At 34.3% G+C, this 26,298-nt stretch overlaps 2 protein-coding genes across 5 annotated transcripts in view; one reads left to right on the top strand and one right to left on the bottom strand.

Moving 5' to 3' along the window:
- LOC105226902 (zinc transporter 1) overlaps window positions 1–26,298 on the top strand; it is a 254,752-nt gene that overhangs the window by 79,805 nt on the left and 148,649 nt on the right. The gene's annotated exons all lie outside the window — the stretch shown is intronic.
- LOC105226906 (serine-rich adhesin for platelets) overlaps window positions 1–26,298 on the bottom strand; it is a 149,434-nt gene that overhangs the window by 21,490 nt on the left and 101,646 nt on the right. For all 4 annotated transcript variants that reach the window (XM_019990528.3, XM_011206031.4, XM_049453850.1 and 1 more), the window contains 2 exons: window positions 8,428–9,229; window positions 6,047–6,137 (listed from right to left, as the gene is read on the bottom strand). In XM_019990528.3, coding sequence (XP_019846087.2) covers window positions 6,047–6,137; window positions 8,428–9,229 — 893 coding nt within the window. The remainder of the gene's footprint in view (window positions 1–6,046; window positions 6,138–8,427; window positions 9,230–26,298) is intronic.

Below are 26,298 nucleotides of genomic sequence, written 5' to 3'. Positions count from 1 at the left end.
AAAAATGTATGATATTTTTATATTTTATTAAGATGTTTGCCGTTTTTTTAGTTTTTTATACATTATTTACTTTTTTTTTTGTATAAATTTTTAAGTTTTTCAGTCATGTTTTTGGTTTTTCGTAATATAAAAAAATTTAAGAAATTAAAAAAAAAATTAATTTTATTAAAAAATGTAATATTTTTTTAATTATTTATTTAATTTTCAAAATGTATGAGAAACTAAAAAAAATTAAAACCTTAAAAAATAAAAAAAAAATGAAAAAATATATGGAATACTTTGCTTACAAAGTAATAAAAAAAATGAATGAAAAGCTCAAAAAATCATAAGAAACTTAAAAATGAATAAAAAACTAAAAAGAAATAATGAAGAGCTTAAATATTGATTATTTACGCCAAAAAGGTAACTTTAGTACATAAAAATATGTGATTGAAAGGAAGTCACACAAATTGCGGCACTCAAAACAATTCTTATGATTTTCCAAAGCACCACATTACGACGCTAAAAGATACACTTTATACACAGTTAGCCAAGAAATCAGCAGCCTTTTCAATTTTCCACTCCACGCTGCAGTACTTCGACCTCACGTCACGCTTAACACACGCAAAGCGCCGACTTACTGACACAAGCAGCTATAAAACGTATTCAATCAGCGAATATTAGCATACGAATTTTCCTTCTACGCACTACAAACGACACTTTTACGACACGCCTGCGACGATACCGTACGACATTTCCGCCGCTTGCCGCTACACTGCACGAGAAGCTATCAAATTTTCAATCAAAATAAGCGGATTAACTTTTCCAGTACACGACGCACAGATTTCTCGGTCACTGGCGCACACAACGGTTTCGACGTGCTGGCGTATCGAAAGTAGGCGGTGATTGCAAGAAGTAGAAAATTTCTGACACCCCAAAAAATGTGCGCCCCTATCGTTTACAATTCGTTTGCGGAAATTCGTTTGTGTTGTTGCACACTTTCGAGCGGCTGGCGACGAACTGATTTAGTAGAAAAGTTAGACGGAGTTCAATAGCTTAGAAAGAAATGCGATTTATTTCGCTAACCAGATTGCAAATTTTTTTTCTTTATGGTAGAGAAAGAGTGGAAGCAGCCGTTGCTGCAAGTGAACGCAGTCTGCAGTGGCAGCGTTGCAGCATTAGCGAGCCAAAGTAGTAAGAAGAAGTCTTTAGCAAAAGTGCCGGGACTATTAACAACACAACCGCCGCCCCACTGCGCTCAAGCAAGCTTGCCAACTATGTTTTTTTCTACTTGCTTTCCTTCTTTTTCCAATTTCTGTTGCATGTTGCAAGCGGCATGTTGCGAACAGCGTACGCAGTCATGGCTATTGTGTTCGTCGGCAGTTTGTTGGTCAATCGCTCGGCCAGTCGCTAGGAATAAGAAGCCGCTGCACTCGGTTGCTCAAGTCGTCGTGCTGCCTTGACGTCGAGGCCGGTTTAGTCAGCAAAATGCAAGCGTTCTTTTTTTGTTTTGCTACGGTTTTCATTGACGTGCAGTGAAGCGGCCAAGCAAGCAAGCGTGCCACAGCCAGTCACCGTCCACCAGTGTAACTTCTTTGCCGGTTTCTATGCTCTTCAGATTTCACAAAAGCATTGCTGCTGTCAACAGGTCGGCGGGTGTGGCGGCAGGGTGTATAAAGTGGAAATCTCAACAGCTTTTGTTGCTGCTCGTTGGCGTGTATTATTGTTGTTCTATTGTTGTCTGTTATCTTCATGGCATGTGCAGCCTGTTTGACAACGTCAACTTCATATTGCTTCAGGAGGAAAAAAACCTTGTCTTGTGTACGTAGACCGTTAAGGTCATAAAGGTTTTCTAAACACAAAATGCGTTTGAACGAAGTCTTCGAGAAGATTCGTATTATTCAGCGACAGCAAGGAGTGCAAGTACTTCTAGAGTACGAGAGATCGAGTGTTCCAGTGGCACTGTTTGCCTAATTAGGTGCATAAGTTCCCCATACTCTCTCTTTTACTCCGCTATTCGCTTTCTGTCATCTTCTGTAAAGAGGTCCTTAAATGTTTATTTGTAATTCGAGTACTCATCACCCCATGATTTGTTTTGAAATCCTCTCCTTGTTAGCGCTTTTCCAATAGTATTGTCTATTTGGCGTTCACATTTTTGAAAAAGAACTCTGAGTTTCGAAGTTCCTCACCCAGATTATTTATATATATATATATATATGCCCGTCTTTATTGTACATATGACCATCAAGAAGAAAGAAATTTTCACAAAGAAGCTCCTCTTTCGTGGTTACCCCCGACATCGGACCACACTAGCATATACTTCTCAAACTAGTTTAGGTTAGGTTAGGCTAAATGATCGACCCTAATAAGGGTATCTCACTTGGTTATAACGCCGATCCGTTATGGTACTTATACCTGCTATAAAAATGTATCATAAAGACCCCCATAAATCCACAATGTGCTTGGAGCCGATCACAAATTTATTGAGTCGGGCAACTGGTTGGCCGAAGGTTTAACTGCCGAGATGTTTCAACCTTGCAAAGGCCGTTTGCGTGTTCATTGCTAATATCGTCGCTCGTAATGAATGCTCACCTCACTGAAAGAAGGAACTTGGGAGCAAAGGATCTACTATTACGTTAATATTAGCCACTTCTGTCTGGAAATACTCTACAGTGGTCCGGTAGCCTAAAGCTAAGCTTAAAAGCGGGTTCCTTACAACCAACTCCCGCAAACTTCTCCTCCTAGCTTTGACCCATTCGTGGAAAAGCTCCCAGCGCTGCTACTCCAACGAGTTGTCTCAGTCTTCTTATCACTCATGGGTATGTCAGCGGAGAAACAACCGCCAGGAGAAGAAGGAATTTGAGCGTGACCCTATTTGGACTCGTTCATATACCCAGCTTCTTTGAGCTTTAGAGTGATCTTTGCATCAATGCACCTGGCGGATATGTCCACGGGTGCTTTGTGTCAAATGACATTAAAAGCAATTACTGGTGGGGTTCACGGAGCACCGGAAATGCCGATGAGAGCCGGAATGGTCCACAGAGCACCCCTCTCATTGTTATTGAATACCAATGAGAGCCGCTCTTCGTTTCCATGACAGTCGGATCTACGTAACCGGAATGGACCCGGATTTTTTATCCGGTCAAGGACTGTAAATGTGGCAAAATTCTGCCGCTACAACAACACTGAGACCCAGTGTAACTTATTCGAGCGCTTCACAACAGGCGACCATATAAAATTATTGGCTGGACTATGCTTTCGCAGAGCCCAAACACCAGAGTCCCCACCTTTTTCATATAACACCGTATTCAGCATTATAAGGCAACCTCTGCTTCTTTTCCTTCCAATATATTTGGCCGTCATGAAAGTCTTTTATCCAGCATAGGCTTCAGGTATTTTACCTTATCAAGAAGTGGAAGATGACAGCCTACGAATATAAGGGAGGACGTCTGACGAGATACGATACGAGAGAATTACAAAAAAGAAAGAAATAACAATAAAATTAACAAAGGCGTGGATTACAACAGCTGTGAGCAGTCAAAACGCGGATAAATTCAATCAATCAAGCTGAAATTGCAGTTAAAAGGTCAAGGGGTAGTGCATACTTAAGCCCGCCAGCAAGCAAACAAAAGCGTAGGAGACAAGGTAGGAAGTGCGCACAAAAGCAGGTTGAAGGTCAAATGTCAGTGGAGCTGCTGAAAAACGAGGGAAATTGGAAAAATGTAGAAAAGAAAATAAGAGAATGAGAGAAGAGACAAAACAAGCCCACACACATACTTGCATAAACACACACACACACACAAACCAACACTCAAACGCTGATGTCAGCTGCAGCCTACAACAAGCAACACACAGACCACCGCACAGGCAACAAGAATCAATGCAATCAATCTCTTGATGCGATTACCCGCATTCACCCAGCGGCACAGCAGCATTATTCATGCCACATTTCACTTACACAATACTCAGGCGATTACTTGTTGCAATTCGCGGTGACCGCTCGGAAATTTATCGCGCCACAGCATTAATAAATTAAATTAACTTTGATTAAAATCTATTTAAATTGATTGCATCAGCAGCGTTAACAACAACAACAGCAAATAATTGTAATCAAAGAATGTCAACAACATTACACAAGCATAAATGAAGGCACAATAATACAGGCAAAAATAACGGTTGCAAAAAAAAGATGACAAAATACAATGTTGTTTTCAAAGATATTTTGCTTTGCTTTCTGACCTTCCCAGCACACACGATTCCCTAAGCGATACACAGCAACAGCTGAGATTTAATTCAATTGTAGCTGGCTGCGACTCAGTTTAGCTGCTCTTCCGCACTGCAACTATGCTCACGTACATATGTATGTACAAAGCAAAGCTGCGATTCCCACCAACTTAGATTATTTTTGAAATTATTTGTATGTTAATGCAAGCTTTATTGTGATTGTTTGTGTGCTAATGCCGCGCTAATAGTTGTTTTTGTGATGATGTGTGACAATTTGATGATGTGATATGGCGATGTGATATAGTGATGTGACACAATTAAAAAAAATCTTTTTTAACTGCTTTATATTGCTTGCCAATAGTTGTTTTTGTGATGATGTGTGATTTTTTGAGAAAAATTGATAATGTGATGTGGTAACGCAACGTGATGGCATGATGTGATGTATCGATATGCTTAAATATAGTAGTTATTTTAGAGATAATAGCTGTCAACTGTCAACTATTGCAGTCGTTGTCATATGCTAGCCTCTACAATGTGATGTGCTGGTGATGCGCATGTGATATGATATTTTACAAAAATCAAAAAAAAATTGTTAATTAAGCTAATTTATATTGCCTGGATGTTAATCAGCTGTCAACTATCTCAGTCAATATATAATAGCGATGCCATAATGATGTGCTGGTGATGTGCATGCGATATGATAATTTACAAAAGTCACTAAAATGCTTATTTAAGTACTTTATATTGCTTGGACGCTTCTTTAATGTGGACGCTTCTTTGATGTGATATCCTGATGATATGATGTGATGTTTACCTTTGCTATGATAGTGATGTATACGCTTGGTCAATCACATTTATATTATTCTTTATCGATAATCATCTACGATGTTGTAGATGAGATAGTAAAGCTCATATGATATGCACGTGATGTGCATGTGATCTGCGTTCGAATCGTAAGAAAACAATTTTAAAGTGTCTACTCAGAAGAACTATTGTAATATTGTAATTTCCTATCTCAACACGCCATGCTACATCTTTGATGCAGTCGCAGTGACGTGATCGCTCTAATCAAGCGACTTGATGTCGTCAGCAACCATTGGCAATCAACTAGATTTGTATTCGCGCTCAAACACAATGAATGTTGCGCATATCTAATGATGAATATGATTATTCTAGTATTGTTTTTGACTTTGCTGACTTAAGCTCCATACAATGAAGGCACAAAAAACTGTTTAGGTGATGTAATAGCTCATCGCAAGCTCAAAAGTAACAACACTTTTTACCACGATCTGTGATTTATTATTGCTCGTGCTTGATGTGCACACTTATGCTTATTTTTGCATTTTGCAATGCTTTTATTTAAATTTATTGCGTTTGATTTTGACAATGAGGGTGCAATTGCAAAACAGGGTTGCTTTTTGCATGAGTTGTGATCAAGCACGTAATTTAAAGATTAACTCACGTTGATGTGGATAAGTGTGTTATGAAGTTCGAAAATATATGCAATGTCGTAATATTTTTAATAGATATTTACTATTTTAAGTGCTTCGCTATATTTTTTCTGCACATTATGGTGGACCATTTTTTAGGAATTTTAATTTTTTCAAATAGTTGAAAGCGATATTTATTTGCTATCTGATAATGAGATAAAAAATTAAAACTGTAAGGCGGAGAGCTTTCCCGTTACAATTAGGGTTGTCTAAGAACTAATTTTTCAGAGTACCAAGTGGAAAAAAATCGTTTCTTTGACCCACCCTAATACATAAAGCTAAATTTTTTTAGTAATTTACCGCTATTTTAAAAGAGTTCATCCAAATTAAAAATAAAAACACATCGCACTCACCTGATAATCTCTGTTGGAGAATAGACTCGCTGATGCCGATTCGGAAAATACGCTGTCGTGTGATTGAGAGAGTGGATCGTGACTGTAGTCGCTGAAAAAAAAAGAATAAAGATTATTTATATTTACAGTATAAATTAAAAAATATTATATTTCACAGATTTTTTCACTACGGTCTCTTACTTTAACACAGAAAACCAGGCAAAAAACAGTTTAGTCAATAAAAAAAAAATACTACAAATTACCTCTCTCTATGTCTCTCCCTTTTTCAAATTTCCTAAAACTACTTATTTCTCTCTCTCTCTCTCTCACTATCTTTCTCCCTTTCTTTTTGGTTATTTGGAGACAAAATGTGTTTTAAGGTTTGTCATTACATGTGGTAAGAGAGCGCTTTAAAGAAGTTTTCTGAAGTAAGCCGGAACTTGATATCGAATTCAATTCCACTATAATTGCCAAGGTATTAAGTACTATTTAAAGAACTGGTTAGTTGAAAAGGGCCAGGCCGCAATTGGCCATCATTAAGACCATTGTACTCCCTGGTGGTAAACAAATTAAACCTTATTCAGCAACTCAGTGGATTTGGTAACAACAAACCCTAATTGCCAGCTGTCCAATGTCTCTATTTGAGAATTGGGAGCCGTGGAATATGTCTCGTCTCATTCAGCTGAAGGCTGAGCATTTGTTTAGAAAAAATCCCAGCGCATCATCGTCCTCCGCGCATGATCTGCATTCCTCGGATACCACTTTTCCCATTTTGGAGATGGTATGATGACCTCTTCAATGTTACTCAGCTCCCGTTTTCCTATAAGTAGGAATTTTGTGGTCAACACTATCCCAAAGTAACTTTGTGGTATAACCTGTATTCCTTGTGTTCCAAGGCAGGCCTGAGGTTTCTCCAGCTGACCCTAAGCGCGCTAGCTCATCTGCCTTTTTATTTCATTCTACTTGTATTTCTATGTGACCGGGTACTCAGATGATCAGATTTAGTATTTCCACTACGAATAACCTTAATTGCCGCTTAGCTATCCACTAGAATGCTTATGGACTTACTTGTCACCTTTTGCTTTGAGCACAATTTCGGCCTCAAAAACTGAATTGTAATTTAAGGTGAAGCTGCCTTCTGTGTATGGAAGAGAAAGCTCACTACTGTTTCTATTTTACCCTTTAATCCGTCGGTGAATTTCGCCATTGGAACTGTTGATCATATAATTATTGGATCATTATAGTGGGAAATAAAAACGATATGTTTAATTTTACATGGGTCTACTTTTCTCAGTCGCAATGCCAGCCAAGCCCGATTTCATTAACAAGGTCGAGTGTGGTAGCATAGCCGTAGTGACGCAAAGTCTGGCTCGAATGACCTAAAATCATGAGCCGGCTGGCATTATTCATTTCCTCATACTCACTCGTGTATTGACTGGATGTAGAAGATAACCTCCAGAGCCTTTGTTGAGATAGTTTTCATTGCGTAGTTTTATATGGCACTTTTTCGATAAAGCTATTACACCGCACCATACGACTTTTTTGACAACCTAATATATCGTTCGTGCAACCGAAGTTAAGGGTCCTTGTATACAAAGCTTTTTCATTTGGTGAGATAACTTCACGAAATTGTGCACTGGTTATTGTCTAAAGAATGTTGCAATATCCGAAGAAATTATTTTGATCGGATCACTATATTATATAGCTGCCATACAAACTGACCGACCAAAAGCAAGTTTAATTTCCATTTCTCTGCTCAACGATTTTTTCCCATTAACCATTTGAACTGATCAGCTGTTTTCTAAAAATAGCTCGCTAAGTACATTAGCGCTGCCATTTGGCGAGACGTGGGAAGCAAACAATTTTAAGCATATCGATTGGCGGACAAGAGAAAGAAGAAAAATGTGCAAAACGGGACAAAAATAAATTTCAAAACGTTGAGTCACGTGTGCCAAATCGATTTGCATGCGCTGCCGTTACGATAAGGCGGAAAGAGAAGATGCAAAAACACAAGTGGTTAAGCGGCAATAAACAATAAAACATGTGTACGTATGTATGTGTGACTTGAAGTGAAACTGTTACGCCGGCACCGGAAATCACTTGTGCGACTTCCGAAAGCAGCAAACCAGCAACAACAGTGGCACACAAAGCGGCGAACCAGCATTGACAGCTACGTGAGCCATGACAAATGTTACAACAACAAAATGCACACAACAACATATTTTATGTAGCCGAAATGTAGCGCGATAAGGCGCAAGAAGAAAAAGCCGGCAGCTTGCGCTGAACGTGACTGGTTAATGAATTAACTAAAGCAAAGTTGCACAGGCATACAACAACAACACACATTCACATACACATATTTAAACCTTTAGACAAACATATATGTGTTTTCTGGCACTCACCTGTCCACCAAGCGCCCTTCGCTGAGGCTACGCTGACTGTCCGACATCTCACTGCTCGCACAGCCATTCGTCCGTCCGCCGCCGTTCGCGCTGCTGCTCATTGTTGTGTTGTTGGCACTGCCGCTATCATTGCCGCTGCTGTCCAACTCCTGCGACGAGTCGCCGATGCTGCGCAACTTCTGGCGCTCAGCGTAGAAGCTGCGATTCATGGCGCTCGGCAGCACCGCCACGCCCAGCGATTGCCGCACCGAGTGTGGCGGCTGGAAGAGTACACCGCCGCTGCTGCCCACCTGTTGATGCTGATGATGGTGGAACAGCGCCGATGTTGTGCTGTGTGTTGTATACATGTCGATATCTTCTTCCAATTGTTGTTGTAATTGTTGTTTATTATGTTGTTGTTGCTGTTGCTTGTGTTTACCACCACCTCCACCTAACACCGTTGCCAATAGGGCATCTCTGTGCTGTGTGGACTTATTACCGCCACTATTGCCGGCGGCGGCAACAACACCAACACCACAGCCACTGATCGAATAGGATTTCGATTTGGGCAGCGATTGTGATGAGTAGGCGTCCTGCAGTTGTTGATGGGTTAATGGTGAGGAGGGCGATGAGGCCGACACCGCTGACGATATGGAGGAGAGTGTGGCGCTGCGCAGATTCTTTTCACTGGTGCTGCTTGTGGGCGGTGGCAATGTGTTGGTTGTGTTGACGCTCGGCGGTGTGTCCGGTACGTTGGTGATCGTGCGTCGACGAAATATGCGTCGGAGATTGCGCAGCGGATGGAAGCGGCGACGTTTCGGTTCTGAAATGAGAAAAATTTTGTAAAATTATTAATTAATTTGATGAAATAATTTTATTATATAATAAAAAGAACGGTCAGTTGCACCTGGTGTGGGACAACGTTAGTCAAAATTATTAATAGACGTAGTCCACGCGTAGAAACTGCGAATTTTGGCCGAAATTTGTTTTTGTTTATTTTTTATGATTTTTTTTTTTAATTTTTGATATAAGAAGGAAAGTGAAAATTATTCACAATAATTAGAAATGTCAATACTTTTAGAACAAAAAATAAGAAATAACGAAAAAAAAAGTGTAAAAGAAGCAACCGTGTAGAAAAAGCTCACATAAAGCTTCACCACTAAACTCACCATTGCGTGTGGTTAATTACTATAGACTTTTATGCGAAAAACCAAAAACGAAATAAAAGCTCTTGTAAACTAAACTTTGAGTAATTTTCAATATCGACAAAAATATGTTAATTGGAACAACTTCCTTTTTAAAGCTTTTAAAAACTTTTGGGAGGATTTTTACTCTTATCACTTTTGATGGTGCTTCGACAAACAAATCTTAAGCCATAGCTTGACAAATTGTCAAACAGTTTGTTTCAGAAAGTCTTAGATTTGAGTGCTACTAAGCTTTAGAGTTCTTTTATAATGGAATGAAATAATATTTACTCTAGTTCCCGAGCTTTATATACAGAGGTAAAAACTTTACTTACTTTTTTTTCAATTTACATATACTTTTTAAAGAATAGATTATTGTTTTTAAAGCTTTTCAGATGAAAGCTTAATATATAAAGAGTGGAAAGCGTTAACATACTTTTGAATTTCTCGATTATTACATAAAAACTTTATAGATACAGTAATGAGCTTTACAGCTTTATTCATATTTATTTTTATATTTTTTGACATTTTTAAAAAGATTTATGTTATGTACCTTGTGAGCTTTTTAGAGCTTATGTAACTATGTATAAAAATATTGACTTAACTTAAGCATACATTTTTCCCCGCGAATACATGTTTCATAAGCTCAACGTATATTTAAAATTATAAAAAATATTTTTTCGAAATATTACTGAGCTTTTGAGCTTTTTATAAAGTTCTCAAAAACATCTGATTCTCAATAAAATTCATTAATTAAACATTATCAAACGCTTTTTCCACGAATTCATGTATCTAAAGCTCAAAGCAAATTTCTTATTTAAAAAAATAAATTTTCGAAATATTACTGACCTTTTGAGCTTTTCGTAAATTTCTAAAACAAAACTGATGCTCATTAAAATTCATACATTTAATAAAAGTTGATTTTAGTAAATATGAGTAATTCCTTTACCTACTAGAATCATGAGCTTTTTAAAGCTTTTGTTTTAATAAGCTTTTCGTCCATCATTCAGTTAGATGTTTTGGGTTCTTTTTCGGCTGAATTGTAATATAAGTAATACGTTTTTAAGAATTAATACGTTGTTATAAATTTCAGATTGTCATAAAGACACTTTCGAAATTTTACTAAGCTTATGAGCTTTTTTTTATAAAATTCTAAAACGTACCTGGTGCCCTTTTAAAATTCATATGAGGTCAACGGTAATGTAAGCAACTACTTATTCTAGAATTAGTACGTTGTGAGCTTTTTAAAAGCTTTTAGTTTTAATAAGCTTCGTTATCCAACATTCGTTTGATGTTATGGGTTATTTTTCAGTTCAATTGTAATATAAGTACCCAGTTTTTTTATTAATACGATATGAACTTTTTGAGAGCTTTAAGTTTTAGTAAGCTTTTTGGCCTACCATTCATTTAGATTTTTTGGATTATTTTTCGGTTCAGTTAATTAACATAAAAACATGACTTAGTTTACAAAATAATTCTTAACTAATTTGAGCTTTTCCGAGCTTTTGTAATAATAGTTAGATTATGCGAATTAAAATTTTTCCTTGTATACTATTTGTTCATTCCAGTAATTTTATTATAAAACACACCAGCTTGTGCTTCATGAGCTTCAGAGTTTTAAATGTATACTACATTATTCCGCAATTCAACTTTAGAAAATATTAGAATTTTATAAATATGATATCTATTAACATTCAAATATGTACGTATATACAAGTATGTATACTGTATATATTATGTATATTCTTCAACGTTTTTCAACATTAAATTCGCAAAAGGTACACATGCAATAAAATTGTGGGTGTTTCCTTTCAACCTAATATACACCGGAGATGGAGAAGAGTAGGGAGCGGAGTAAGAGTGATGAATATAAAAGTCACCTACAACATTTTTTAATGAGCAAAATACCGAAAGCGAAACTGTGCGATACAAAAACAAAAAGAAGAAATTTGCAAAGACATAAAGCGGCAAGCTGGCAGCCGCCACCGCAGACTCATCGTCTGAGCAACACGTGCGGCGCGCCGGCTCAAAGTGGGTTAACACGTCGAATGCATGCAATGAAGCGGATGAGTCTTCATATTAAATTTTATAGAGGCCACACATACATACATACAAATTCTATATAATCATAGATATAAAGACATGTGTCTGTATAGATGGGCGTCTTACCTATGTTTTCACATTGCGAGAGTTGGTGCGAAAAAAGGCGAGTGCCGGTCGTAAATAATTTTCGGGGCAGTCAGAGATGCCGGCACAATCACGTGTTTGCCTTTTTATGTCAAATTTATGCACATAAGATTTACAGTTATGGCGGTAGACAAGCAAGTGGGAGTAGTTTCATTTACTCCACGAAATTAAACAAGTCATTATTTTGATGAGAGAGGAATCAACATTTAGAATTAAAGAAATTTTTGTACTAATTTTGGATTTAACCTAGAATATGTAAAAAAGCTATCTAAGTTTTAGATCATGGAACTCATGAGTATTTTTAATCGAAGCGCTTATGCTGAAGCTCAGCATGAGCCTAAATTACTTGTCGAGCCGTGACGATGACAACTACGTTTTTTAAACTCAACTTTTAAGAGAGATGCGTTAGGAAAATGAAGAGATTTTAAGGCCTACGATCTCTCGAGCCCATTTCCAGGACCTTTTAAAGAAACCCGAAGTCAACATGAGTCCTCTTTTGCTAGCCGAGTCTTGACGATAGCAACTACTGTCATTTTAACTCAGCTTTTCAAAGAGATGCCCTAAGGATATGAGGAGATTTGAAAGCCCACGACCTCTCGAGCCCATTTCCGGAACCTTTCAAAAAGAAACATGAGCCTTATGTACTTGCGGAGCCTTGACTATAGCAATAAGGGTCGTTGGAACTCAGCTTTTCAAAGAGAAACCCTAATAAATTGAGGAGATTTGAAAGCTTATGATCGCTCAAGCTCACTTCTAGAACATTTTAAAGGAAGCTGAAGTCAACATGAGTCCTTTTTACTAGCCGAGTCTTGACGATAGCAACTACGGTCGTTTTAACTCAACTTTTGAAAGAGATACCTTAGAAAAATAAAGAGATTTAAGAGCCTGCAATCTCTCGAGCACATTTCCAAAACATTTTAAAGAAACCTGTTGACTTCAGGTCCTTTTTTGCCAGCCGAGTCTTGACGAAATACGGTCGTTTCAACTCAGCTTTTCTAAAAGAAACTCTAGGAAAATGAAGACATTTGAAGGCCTATGAACTCTCAATCCGTTCTTTCAGGAATTTTTAAAGAAATCCAAAATCAACATGAACCTTGTTTACTTGAAGAGTTTTGACGATAGCAACTACGATCGTTTTAACATAGTTTTTCAAAGAGAAACCCCAGGGAAATGAAGATATTTCAAAGGAGGGGATATTGAAAACACAAACCCGCCGGTATTATGAAAAAACTATCTATATAAAGGGTGAAAGTTTCTTGTTCTGCTGACATGTTGAAGAAAAAAAGGGAAATTAGCCTGAGACCACACATTTTGCATTAGAAGAAGAAGAATAAACTCCATGACGTTAGTGCTTAGGTCAATGTGCTTTCACAAACATATGAAATAAGCTTTCGCTTTCTATCTTCCGCTAACTTTAATGAAATATAAAAGCATATCTTAATCGTAAAAAGCTCATTACTCAAAATTTAGTTGTCACTTGTGCTGACCTGACCCTTCGTAAAATCATGTCTTAGCCATGTAAGTGCGTGTTTGGGCAAGCACGCAAGCTACCACGACAACTTTCGACTGATTTTACGTGCTTTGATTTCTTTCGTTTTATTTCGTGTACAAATTGTGTTAGGATAATCTGTCATGTTCACACTTAACGTGCCGCATTAAGGGCAGAAATCAATACTACCGGCTTTTGCGATGGAAATCATGGAAGATCTTGGATGGGGTAAGTATGTATTTAAGGTTGGGTATGTAGTGCGTGTTGGTTGATGAGCAATTTATTTGGGTTAAAAGGTGAATAGGTTGTAAGGTTGGATGGAAAAGATGAAGGAAAAAAAAAAAAGAAAAATCATGTTATAGTGTGGATAGTACAATTATGTGAGGTTAGGTTTGTGGGGCAGCAAACTAGTGAAGCGCAAACTGTGTGATTTTATATAGATTATAAGTAATTTATAAATTTTTAAGTGGTTGCTGAGGAGATAGAAATAATTTTTACTGCTTTTGAGATAAAAAGATCGATCGTGTTGTTTTAGTAAAAATGTATGAATAATTACACGATAAAATACCCAGTTTATCCAGTTAATTATTTTGTACCCAGTTTTTAACGGTTATTTTACCGGTTAACTATTTTGTATCACAAACAATGTAAAAAAAAACAATCGCAATGGGCTATCAAATCGCCTAATCAGTCATAAAAGTGAAATTGTTGCGCACTTCAGTAACCGAAAACAGTAGAAATGTTTGTACTAAGGTTGGTAGCAGCAAAGTACGAGCGTATTTAGAGACGCCAGTAGTTAGAGAAAATACTACAAAATTATCAAATTTCTTGAAAACACATTCAGAGGTTGCAAAAAAGTAGTTAATGAAAGAAAACCTCAGAAGTCTAATTGCTATTGCGATTATTTGTTCGAAGTACCACTGTTTCAACTCTCAGTGAAATTTAAAAATAGCACAAAAAGAGCAAGCGAAATATTCCGCAAATAGTGGCTTGCAAAAAAGGAAAGTGAAAAGATTTAGGTTTGCCAAAAAAATTTTAGTAAACAAAAACAAGGTGCTAACAAATTTCAAATATAGTCTGTGAAAAGAACAATCGAGGTCATTGTTGCAGTCGCTTTTATAACACTAGCGAAAGTGGTTAACAAATAAGTCCGAAAAGTAATAAAACTTAGTAAAAAACACAGCCAGATAAGTTAGGAAATTATAAGTAGATATGTAGAAATAACTTAAAATTTTCAAAAACCGAATTTCCAGTAATCAAAAGACAAATAGTGTCAGCTTCAAAAAGTTGCCATTACATGCTTGGTAGGAAACACTGAAATTTTACCCCGAAAATGTAGCTATAATGGTTATATCCACCAAATTGTGAATTTCTAAATTCGATTCTAAGCGGTTAAACATATTATGTAGCACACTCTTAGGCGTCACAACCTTGCCGCAACATACTTTGAAGTGTTGTTCTCGCATCTTTAGCATACTTTTAGACATTTCACCTTTTATCCTTCACTTTCCATTTGCTTAATGACAGTCCTCTGTACTTCTCAAACGATTCATCAAATTCGCAAACTGCTGTCATTTTTCTCTTTTCACTCGCTAACTCTCAAATAATCTTGTCGAAAATGCTTAGCGGACTACACTATCTCCTCTACATTGTTTGCTTAAATATTTAATTGAACGCTTCAATTCCACGCTCTAAAAAAGTACTCGTATTTATCAAAGGTTCGCTGATAAGTTACGACCTTGTCATTTGTGCTTATCACTCCGTGCAGAGAGATATAAAATTACGCAATAGATTTAGTGTTTTATTGCGTATAGTTGTACTCAAGCATTATTTGTTCCAGAATCAAGGCAATTTATAAAAGGTTAAAAGCGAGGAGGGTCGAAAGTAGTCGAAAATGTTACTTATTGGCCAGTGCACAGTAATCTTAAGGTCGCGATGCAATCCTCGTCTATTTATCTTACTCATTTGAGGTGGAAAATGACTGATATTTTCTTAGCTTGAATTAGTGGCTCAAACCATGTGCCTTCGTTGGGTTCACTCTTTAGAAATGTATGTAAAAGAGAGTATAGATAAGGAGCATCGGTCTATAGTATTTGAAACCTATTAAGTATAGTACAATAAAACAAAAAAAATGTTAACTTAATATCTTTAAGACCCTTCATACATCGGACGACATGCGAGAGCCTACACATACTTATCTCCTATACAATGGCATATAACCCGCGTAATCTCTCATTCTAAAAAATTTTGAGTTTCAAAGCCTTCCCATCAAAATTTTACGAATTATAAACTGAGAACTGAATTCCTAAAATTTAAGTTCGCTCTGCACCTCTCCAAATTTTAGCTTGCCAGTAAAGGCAGTCACCATCATAAAAGAAATAAGCATGCAAATGCTAGAACACATGGACCCAGTCAGCCATAAATTGGTCAGATCGAAAGCTTATAAAGCTATAAAATTTATTACCACCCATTAAATACTAACATATGTGCGTATGAAATTTTGTTGTTTTATAGCGCGCTGTGCAAACAATAAGAGAGAATTCTCGGTAAAGGCCCCTCCAACCACTTATCTGCTTCTACTTATTTAAACAATCAACTGGTACTTTTCTACTAACTTATTGCACAACACATACTTAAACACACATATGCATATATATAAATACTACTTAAAAACGCTATTGTGTTCTTTTCACTGCCCAACCAGCCAAGAAGCTTTATACCCTGTATGGGGTTTATTGAATATACATACATATGTATATACAGTCCTCCAGTTCTTGAGAAATCGATCTGAAATTTTGCACACGTCTTTTTTGGTCTAAGATGGTGCTCATTTGTCAGAATCAGCGATATCTGACCACTATAGCATATAGCTGTCATATAAACTGACCGATCAGAATCAAAGGCTTGCATTAAAAACTTTTTTATTTGACGAGATATCTTCACGAAATTTGGCATCGATTAATGTCCTCAACAACGCCACATTTTCCGAAAGTATTGTTTAGATTGGACAACTATAGCGTATAGCTGCCATACAAACTGAACGATCAAAATTAAATACCTGTATGGAAAAGTTTTTTATTTGTCAAGATATCTTCACAAAATTTGGCACAGATTAATATCCTCAATAACGGTACATTTCCCGAAAGTTTTGTTCAGATCGGACCACTATAGGCTATAGCTGCCATACAAAAGTTCAAAATCAAGTTCTTCTATGGAATTTTTTTTTTGTATTTGACAGGATTTTTTTACTGACACTCAAAATCTAGTTCTCTTACGAAACTTTTTAATATGTGTAGGATATATTAACTTCGTTGCAGCCGAAGTTAACGTTTTTCTTGCTTTTAGTTTAATATTTTTTTGTGAAAGCCTCACGACATGTCTAAATATGGCAATGTTTTCACACATGATGATAAAAGTGTTGCTTGAAACAAAAAAAAAAAAACTGAAAAAATACCAACAACAATAACAAAATAAATATTTGCGCAATCAGACTGCTGTGACACTTCACCATTTTGTGTTGGTGTGTGTGTGCGCTTATGGCGATCGCTGACAGTCACGCTTATCGCTGATAATGAAGTGTAAAACAAATTACAATAACAATACAACGAACAACAAATAAAGGTAAATGTGCCGATTTTCGCATATTTGCGCATTTAAAAGAATTCAATAAGTGAATGGCATTTAATTGGGTAATATTAAAATTACTTCGCTTATAGTTGAGTTAAAGTTTCAACACTAAATCAACAAGCGATCGACACTTAACGACTTATTTATTTATGTTAATATGTAGGGCAGTTTTTTTGATAGGTGCCATTAAAAGGCTCAGGGTATAGTGGTGAAAAAAAGAATTATAAAGTGATGAATGATCTTTAATCTACAGATCTTTATATTTGTGATCCTAATCTAATCTAATTTATAGAACTATTGAGATCGATATTTGAGCGCCATTTGCCTTATTCGGTTATTCATTTCAATTGTCTATCGTCAGCTCTATATACATATCTATTATCTAATAGTAAAATTATAGTTATGAAAACATAACTCTTAATTTTATTTTTTTTTTTTAATAATACCTTTCCTAACCTTCCCTTTTTAAGCGAGTGAAGTGGTTTAGTGGTTTGTTTTATTACCCTCTCTTCCGACTTGAAAGATAATATGTTCATATCATGTCACAATTTATTCGAAATATTTGATAACCTAATTTGACAAATATGACAGCAGCACAAATACACATACATACGCAATCGGTGAAGCGGTATTGTTCAACAGTAGTCTTGACAGTTGTTTATTTAGTTGTTTCGAAGTGTTTGATGACAGAGGCGGGGGGAGAGAACAAATAATAAAAAATTCCAAACATGATAATTTTAGGTTTTGAACAATAAATATTACAACAATAAAATTATGACAACAACAAATTAAACGCGGTTAAGTAGAACCGGATATTGGAAATCAGTAAAAAATGCAGTGGGAATAAATCAAGTACATCCATATATGTACATATACGATATGTAGCGCAGTATCAGTGACAATAAGAAAATAAAAATGGTTAGAAAACAATAATTAAGAATTTATAGAAGTTTTTGAAAGTTTTTCATTAAAAATAAGTTCATTCAAAAAAATAGTTTTTTAATAAAAAAAAAAATCATAAAATAGATTAAATTTTTTTTTTAATAAAAAAATCAAAAAATAGATTCAATTTTTTTTCATTATATTTTTTTTTTGTTTTAATTAAAAAATTATTGATATTAAAAATTAAAAAAAAATAGTTTTAATAAAAAAAAAAATCGTTAAAAACTAAAAATTAAAATTGTATTATTTTTTTTTTCAATTACAAAAAAGCGCTATGGAGTTATTAAGAAATTATATATTTAAAAAAAAAAAAATATTAAAAAAAATTCCTTAAAAAATTAAAAATTTTTTTCAAAAAATTAAAAATTATTTTTTTTATTAAAAAAAATATAGATATTAAAAATAAAAAAAAAAGATTTTTTAATAAAAAAAAATTACTAAAAATTAAAAAAAAAAAATCATTTTCATTACAACTTTTTTTTTTCATTAAAACTTTTTTTAATTTTCTCCAATTTCAGAAAAAACGTAATGAAGTTATTGTCTTTCTTATATAAGAACATAAAACACCGCTATTTTTATTTTTTTAATTTTTTTAAATTACAGAAAAACGCTATCAAGTTATTGTTCTTCTTATATAAGAACACAAAATACCGCTATTTTTATATGAAAAAGATCATTCGAAGTTAAGCTGGAGGTCAAACCAGGGCAAAATGTAAAAACTTTTAAAAAGGAAATTTAATATACGAAATGAACGCGAATTTCAACAGACTCTGTGGCCTCACTGTCGATAGAAGAGGTTCTAGCGTATCATACCGTCATACCGTGCGGAACCCAGATGCTTACAGCATAGTCTTACCAATGCGGGACAAGGTGATAGAATATGCTTCTTTGTTTCCCTGGTGCCTTCTCTAGACATTTTCTGCATTCTTTTCTATCTGTCAACAGCAATCTGCGGGCATGTGGCGCCAACCAAACAATGACCAGTTAGTATTCCGATCATATGCCTACAATCTCTTCTATTGAGTGCCAATAGTAATTTTGTTTACTTTCGATCTACCGTTTCACACATGACTTTTGCGATTTTGCACACTGGTAGCTCGTTCCATAGGATTTTGATTTTATTTTCCAATGTTGATCACGTTTTTAGGTGTTCTTAGCCATCTCGTCCAATATTTCATTGCCCTCGTTGACTTTGTGGCCTGGCACCCAGTCGAAGTGTAGTCGCGTGCTTCTGTCGACAATTTTCCGCACCAGCTGCGTCCTCTGAACCCTTTCCACTGCCCTTGATTATTCCTAATAGGGAGAGTATATAATATTTCCGACCTTAACCCTTCTGTACTTGTTTTATATTTTGTTATATTTCTTTCCTTGAAAGTGCATTTCACTTTTATTCGTAGCTCATTAAATTTAATATATCATGAGATGCGATTACCTATACCTATACATAGATACGAAATACGTCTACTATCACGTTTTATTCACAAGAAATTAAGGTCTTTGAATTTCTCAATTTTTTTCTTGCTTTCAACAATATTTTTAGCAATTCATTGCGATCACTCGAAGCTATTGTACTTTCCCTTTTTCATTTTTTTTATTTTTTTTTATTTTCTTTTTATTTTTTTATTATTTTTTTTGTTTTATTTTTGTTTTTAAGTTTTTTCTTTTTATTTTTGTAATATTTAATTTTAAATTTTTTTTTAAGTTTTATTTTTTTTTATTTATTTTCCTTTTTTTCTTTTATTTTTTTTTTAATTTTTTACTCTTCTGAATTTTGCTTTTAGAAATGCAGTAGGCATGCACCATGCTCATTGCTCACGTTTGATTTTCGCTCTAGATTTCGCCACTTCAGCATTTGACAATTGTTTTAATTAATGTACTTGCAATGTACACACATGCATTTGTATACATACATACATACACTTTTGTATGATGTTATCTATGGTAGTTACTCGTGACTGCTGTCAAGTCATTGAATACCTTCCGAAACCAACGTTATGTGTTTCCTATGCAACAATTAAAATACGAACGTGTGAATTGTATTCTGTAATGACTAGTTTTGTATTGTAACTGTAAAAATATACACATAGCTGTAATCATATACTCGTATGCACACTTATATATTATATACAATATATATATGTGTATATGTATGTGTATATGAGCAATGATGGCAATTTTTCATTAATAAAATCATAATGCTAAGTCAGCTTCCTCACCAAGTGCACTTTACATACATACATGTACATATTAGGGTGACTCAAAACACGTATACTTGCTTTGAACTCTGAAAAATAGGTGATTAAACACCCAAGAAAGTCACTCAAAGTATTTGCTCTTAATTGCAAAGGATTATCAGAGAGAAAAATCTCGGTAATAAGAAAAAAATAGAAGACTGTAAGGCCTAGGACCTTCCTGTTACTATTAAGACCTCATATTTAAAGAGACTTTCTGAAAGATATCTAAAACCTTATTTCTTCAAAGTATATCATACCATATAGTGTTGGAAAGTTAAGATTTTAAGCTTCATTTAACAAAAAAAAAGTTGAATTCGGGGAAGTTGAAAAAAAATTACATCTGTTCAAAAATAAGTGAAAATAATGAAGAAATTCGCTATATTTGAAATCTTTGTATAAAAAAAGGGAGGAGGCGATGCTGTATCACTTCGTGTAGCACAACAATGGTTCGCTCGCTTCCGTTCTGGAAATTAGGAAATATCGATTTACATTGATGAAAGTTTTACACTGATGGAATAATGTCTCTAGCGGAAAAATGGCAAAAAGGTGGATCTACCAAAATGTTACATATTTGTTCATTTATTTATTATTATATATAAATAAAATAAGTTGAAGTTTGTTTAGAAATACGAAAAGACTTTTTCGACTACCCAATATTTCTATAATTTTTGTTTATTATTATTAATATTGTAATTTTTTGTTTATAATTTTTTCATATTTTAATGATGAGTTCATGTTCTTTACAATTTTTACCCTAAATTACTCATTTTGAATGGTTTACAGCACGTGACCTACTTTTATATGGCTAATTAGTAATTAAAAAGTAATAATTATACTTCAGTTATTATAACATACAAAAACATGTAGACGCATAAAAAATTGCCGTTATCTAAAGATAATACAAACTAGTATAAAAAAGTCATAGAGAAAAAATTAATAAATAAATTAAGAACTCTTCCCACATGATAAACGCTCACTACAACAGCAACTGGTTTTGTAAAAGACCAACAAGCTACAAAATTACGTGGTTGGATCGAGAAGTCCCGAGAAGTCCCTTAAAGTTATTCCCAATGCAACATTGTTCTTGCTTATTGCCATTTTTTTAAATTGTCGACAAATTAATATTTTGGGTTATATTAGAAGTCCAATGAAATGACTTAAAATCGTAAAAGTTTAAAAATATTTATTATTAGCAGGAGGAATCCATTTCCATTAATTCAATGGTTGAGAAGTGTTTGAAAGCATTTTGTCGAGAGAAAAAGTTCCAATTTTCGATATAACAGAGATTATTTCAAAATTCTTCCATACAATAACTGGTATAATATTCTACAAACGAAGATTTAAGGTTTGTGCGTTGACTCAGGCTAAGTGAGTTTTCTTTCCATTTACAAGACTAATTCGAGCAATAGATCTTAGCAGTACTTATTTGTGAAGGTTCTTAATGCTTAACGAAGTTTACGATTGTAACGTTGTGAAGAACCAACGTAGCTCAAAAAATATCGTAACGCATATCAAACAAAGGGTGCTGGGTCGGTTAGATCAGTTCACCAAAAAACTCATGAATGTACGAATATTGTTATGTGGAATAGATGCGATAGCACACACCTCTATAACCTATGGAGGTATATTAAACGAGTTATTGAATTTCATTATTGACCGCAATTAAGTATAGTTCAAAATATTGCTCGAAAGAAAACTTAAAAATTGTCGAGAAAAGTATTTTGAATGATAAAATTAGTCGCATTAGACTAAAAATTGGGCTCGGTTCCGACTTTTTTTTACAAACTAAGATTTTAGTATAGGCCAAAAAATTGGTCGAAGGAAAATTTTAAAATTCTCGAGAAAAGTATTTTAAGTGATAAAATTAGTTGCATAATACTAAAAATTGGGCTCTGGTCCAGCACTTTTTGTACAAATTGAGATATTTATTATTATTTTTTGTTTAAAATACTGCCGAAATGGTTTGAAAGACATGTGATTTAGTACTAAAGAAATAGTTCTCATTGAAATACGTAAGAAACGATGCAGAAAGAAAAAATTATAAAAGACAATTGGCTTTCTGAACATCCGGAGAAGACCAAAATTCGCTGAAGGCGCTCTCATCCAGCCGAGGGTTATATCAAGTGTTTAGAGAATTGGATTAATGATTATATGTTGTTATTTTGAAGGCGATATTGTAATAAAATACGTAGTCTGGGTCAAATTTGAACACATAATACGCACTTAAAAAACCGTCCTCGTATCTTGGATTAAGAATTATTAAGTCTATTTTCAAGGTGATAACAAACACTTGTAATAAAATACGTAGTCTGGGTCAAATTTGAACACATAATACACTCACTTAACGAAGCTTCCTCGTGTATATGTACATATCTCGGAAATAAAATAATATTTCAGTGTATACTATGCCAGACTCATGTAAACTCAAATGGAAATTTAAATATGCGGGCACGACTTTCCACAGGCCTCACAAACAAACATTCATGACAGATACATACATACATATGTGTAGAGCAAGTGACCATTAAGCACAGGTATGTATGGAGACCACAAAACCTAGTTAAACAATTTTCCACGTGTGAGCGGCAATTGGTGTTGCCACCCGTGCTACTGCTACTACTATCGCCGGTATTTGCCGTTGTTGTTGTTGTTGTTGGCCATATTGACATGCCTGAGTTGACACGGTATGCTTGGAAACGGTTTTGTATGGGGGATATGGAGCGCATTGAAAGTAATGGCTTCTGGTTAGACATGCGAGCCGCCAAATGAACCTGTGTCGGTATGTATGCATATGGTATATGTAGATGGATATGTATGGACTAGTAGCTGTGGCTCGCCTCGAGTTGGCTGGCATGTAATTGGGCCATCAAACGGTTGTTGCTGTAGTTTTTTTGCTACTGTTGTTGTTATATTGGTTTGTTTCCCTTTCTGCGATATTTGGACTGTGTAGCGGCGGTCGGTGCTGAGCGCCAGCCAAACGAACCGGGCGCACCAAATGCCGACAGCACGGAGGTGGCGGTGTGGGTGGCGCGCAATTAAATGCAAATACATATGTATGTATGTATGTGTGTGGCTCAGCTGGTGCCGCACTGGGTGCGGTCGGCTGATTCGATCAGTCAACAATTTGTGCTATAAGTGTGGGCTACGGCGCGACCCAACGGCTGGCTTCAAAAGCGGAGCGGCAATTTTGCCACTGTCCACTTGTATGTGCTCTGCACTACCAACAACAAAAATAACATGAACAGACCACAGGCAGATGACATCAGTTGCATAGCTATGCAGCAGCTTGCTAATCACAATAATAACAAAAACAATAATAATAAAATAAAAATTAATTCAACTAAAAGCCCTCATAAGGCTAATGCTGGGCTACAACAATAACAGCAACAACGTGATTGGTATTTTTATTAAAAATTCTTGCTTATAAACATTTTTCGCATGCCACAAGTGGCTTTTAGCTGAAAAGGGTCAAAATGCACGTCGACAAAGTCGTTAAAACTCGTTTAATAAGCTAACGGTATTAACGAAATAATTGTAGGGTTTAGTGGTGTTACGGCACAAAATTCGTTTTCACCATCTGCTGCCAGCGTCAGCGCCAGCCAGTCATGTGGCACGAGGAAGACGAGGAAATGTTGGCTGTTGCAAAAAGCCGCCTTATAAGCGCCAATGGGCAAACAAGGAGGCGTCGGCAAGCAAAAACGTGACTTACATAAGTTTTTTCTATTATTAATGAAAGTGGCCAACTTTTTGAGTATTATTTCTGTGTGTCTGCAGCGCCAATTTTGTAAATATTTTAAATCATATACTTGTAGTCTGATATTGTAATTACTGTGGTTAAAGTTGGCAAGTTATTTTTCGTTAAATTTGAGGTTAAACAAGAAAAAACATTGACTTCGGCTGCACCGAAGCTATAATACCCTACACAGATGCGTCTCTTATGGCCCAAAAGGGTATAAAAAGGTCTATTTCTTGATTTTGGTCAGTCAATTTGTATGGCAACTATATTCTGTAGTGGTCCGAACTAAACGATATATTCAGGTATTATAGCACTGCGTTGGATTATATTCTGTGTGGAATTCCATGAAGATATCTTAAGACATAAAAAAGTTTTTCATACAAGAACTTGATTTTTATAGATCAGTTTGTATGGCAGGTATATGCTATAGTGGTCCAATATTGACGGTTCCGACAAATGAGTAACTTTTTGTGGAGAAAAAGGCCTGTGCAAAATTTCAGATCGACATCTCAAAAACTGAGGGACCTATTCGTATATAAACAAACGAAGTTAAAATCTAATCAAATACTTGAAGGACAAGAAAAGGTCTTCAATTTGCCGGGTAAAATCATTTGAAGTGTATAATAGAGACATAAATATATAATAATTAAAACTTATTTCAGTAGACATAACATAACTTTTCTAGGCTCATTAATAAAAGTTTGGGCTCTCACTGCTTTGAACTCTATCACACTATGTACATACTCAGCCTACTCAAACTAAAACACGTGTCAGGTAGTCACTTTGTCGGGTTGGGTCAATTGAACTGTCTTATGTATAGGATCATGAAAACTGCATTCAGTAGACATAACATAACTTAGCTGGGTCCAATTATATTATTTTTATCACTCAATGCTTTTAGCTCTATCACACTTTTTTCAGCTTCAGACCTCAAACTGAAACTAGTGTCAGTTATTAATTATTTGTTATACAAATTTATAACTTATATACTTGTATATATATATATAGATGAACCCAATCCCTATCTACCCATTCATTGCATTTTAAACCCTCAAACAAACTTTTATTAAAACGTCTTAAGTAAACCCTTTCAAATCGACCAACTTGACATTGATCCAGGTTCATTCATTTTTTCACACAGTCACTTATCAATGTCAACAAATGCGAGATGCATAATTTTGAAGACTTCAGCATATAAATTACTGTTATACATGAAAAACAAAAACAAAAACAAGAGCAAGCACACGGTTGTTGTCACTCATAGTCCACTATGTTAAATTGCCAAAATAATTCATTGCCTAAATATAATACGCGCAGCATAGCAATCAACGAGCTGCGCATAATTTGTTTATTTTTCGTTTTTTTTTTTGACAATTCGTTTAGCATAATAATACGAAATTTTCACATCAATCAACTGACATTAACACGCCAGGGCGCAGCGTGAGCGGCTGAAGAGTAGTTTGGCCTTTGCATTGTTGGGTTTGGTAAGGCAAAATAAAAATTAAAAAAAAATACCAAAAAAAAAATTATTAAAAATAATTAATTAATATAATTAAAAAATATAAAAAAAATTAAAATAAAAAATTAAAAAATTATTGAAAATAATATTGAAAAAATATAATAAAAATATATAATTATTAGAAAAAAAATTAAAACAATAAAATAAAAAAATTCAATTAATAATAATAATATTAAAAAATATAATAAATACATATAAATAGTAAATAAAAACATATAAATATAAGTAAAAAATTTAAAACAATAAAATAAAAAAAAAAATTATTAAAAGTAAAAAACTAAAAATTCAAAAAATTTAAAAAATTATTGAAACTAATAATATTTAAAATTAAAAATTAAAAAATTATTGAAACTAATAATATTAAAGAAATATAATAAAAATATATAATTATTAGAAAAAAAATTAAAACAATAAAATAAAAAAATTCAATTAATAATAATAATATTAAAAAATATAATAAATACATATAAATAGTAAATAAAAACATATAAATATAAGTAAAAAATTTAAAACAATAAAAAAAAAACAAAATAAAATATTAAAAAATATAATACTATATATGTTAATATTTTTTTTAATTAAATGAGAAAATAAAAAAAATATATATGTATATGTACTCGTACATTAGTATAATATTTTCTTCGTCAGCAGCTTCAAATTTTTTTTCTTTTGTGGACGTGCTGCGTGAATTATTATTAAAGTTTGTCACTATTTTTGTTTCCTTTTTACTTTTTTACAGCGTTTCGTTTTTATCGCTCAACACAACAACACAATGAAACTTATTAAAAGAGCTGCAGCCTTTATACTCTTATTAAAAAAGCGTGGTTTAAAAAGTAAAAATAAAAAGAAAAACAAAGTAAAAAAATAAAATAAATAAAAAAATTAAATATGAAATAAAAATGTAAAGCAATTAAACAATGGAAGAAAGTAAAATAAAAAATAAAAACAAAAAAATTAAAATTAAAATTAAAATA

Source organism: Bactrocera dorsalis, chromosome 3 (genome assembly GCF_023373825.1).
Source record: "Bactrocera dorsalis isolate Fly_Bdor chromosome 3, ASM2337382v1, whole genome shotgun sequence".
NCBI lineage: Eukaryota > Metazoa > Arthropoda > Insecta > Diptera > Tephritidae > Bactrocera > Bactrocera dorsalis.
Note: the sequence above shows the minus strand (reverse complement) of the source record. Positions and strands in the feature narration are given on the sequence as shown.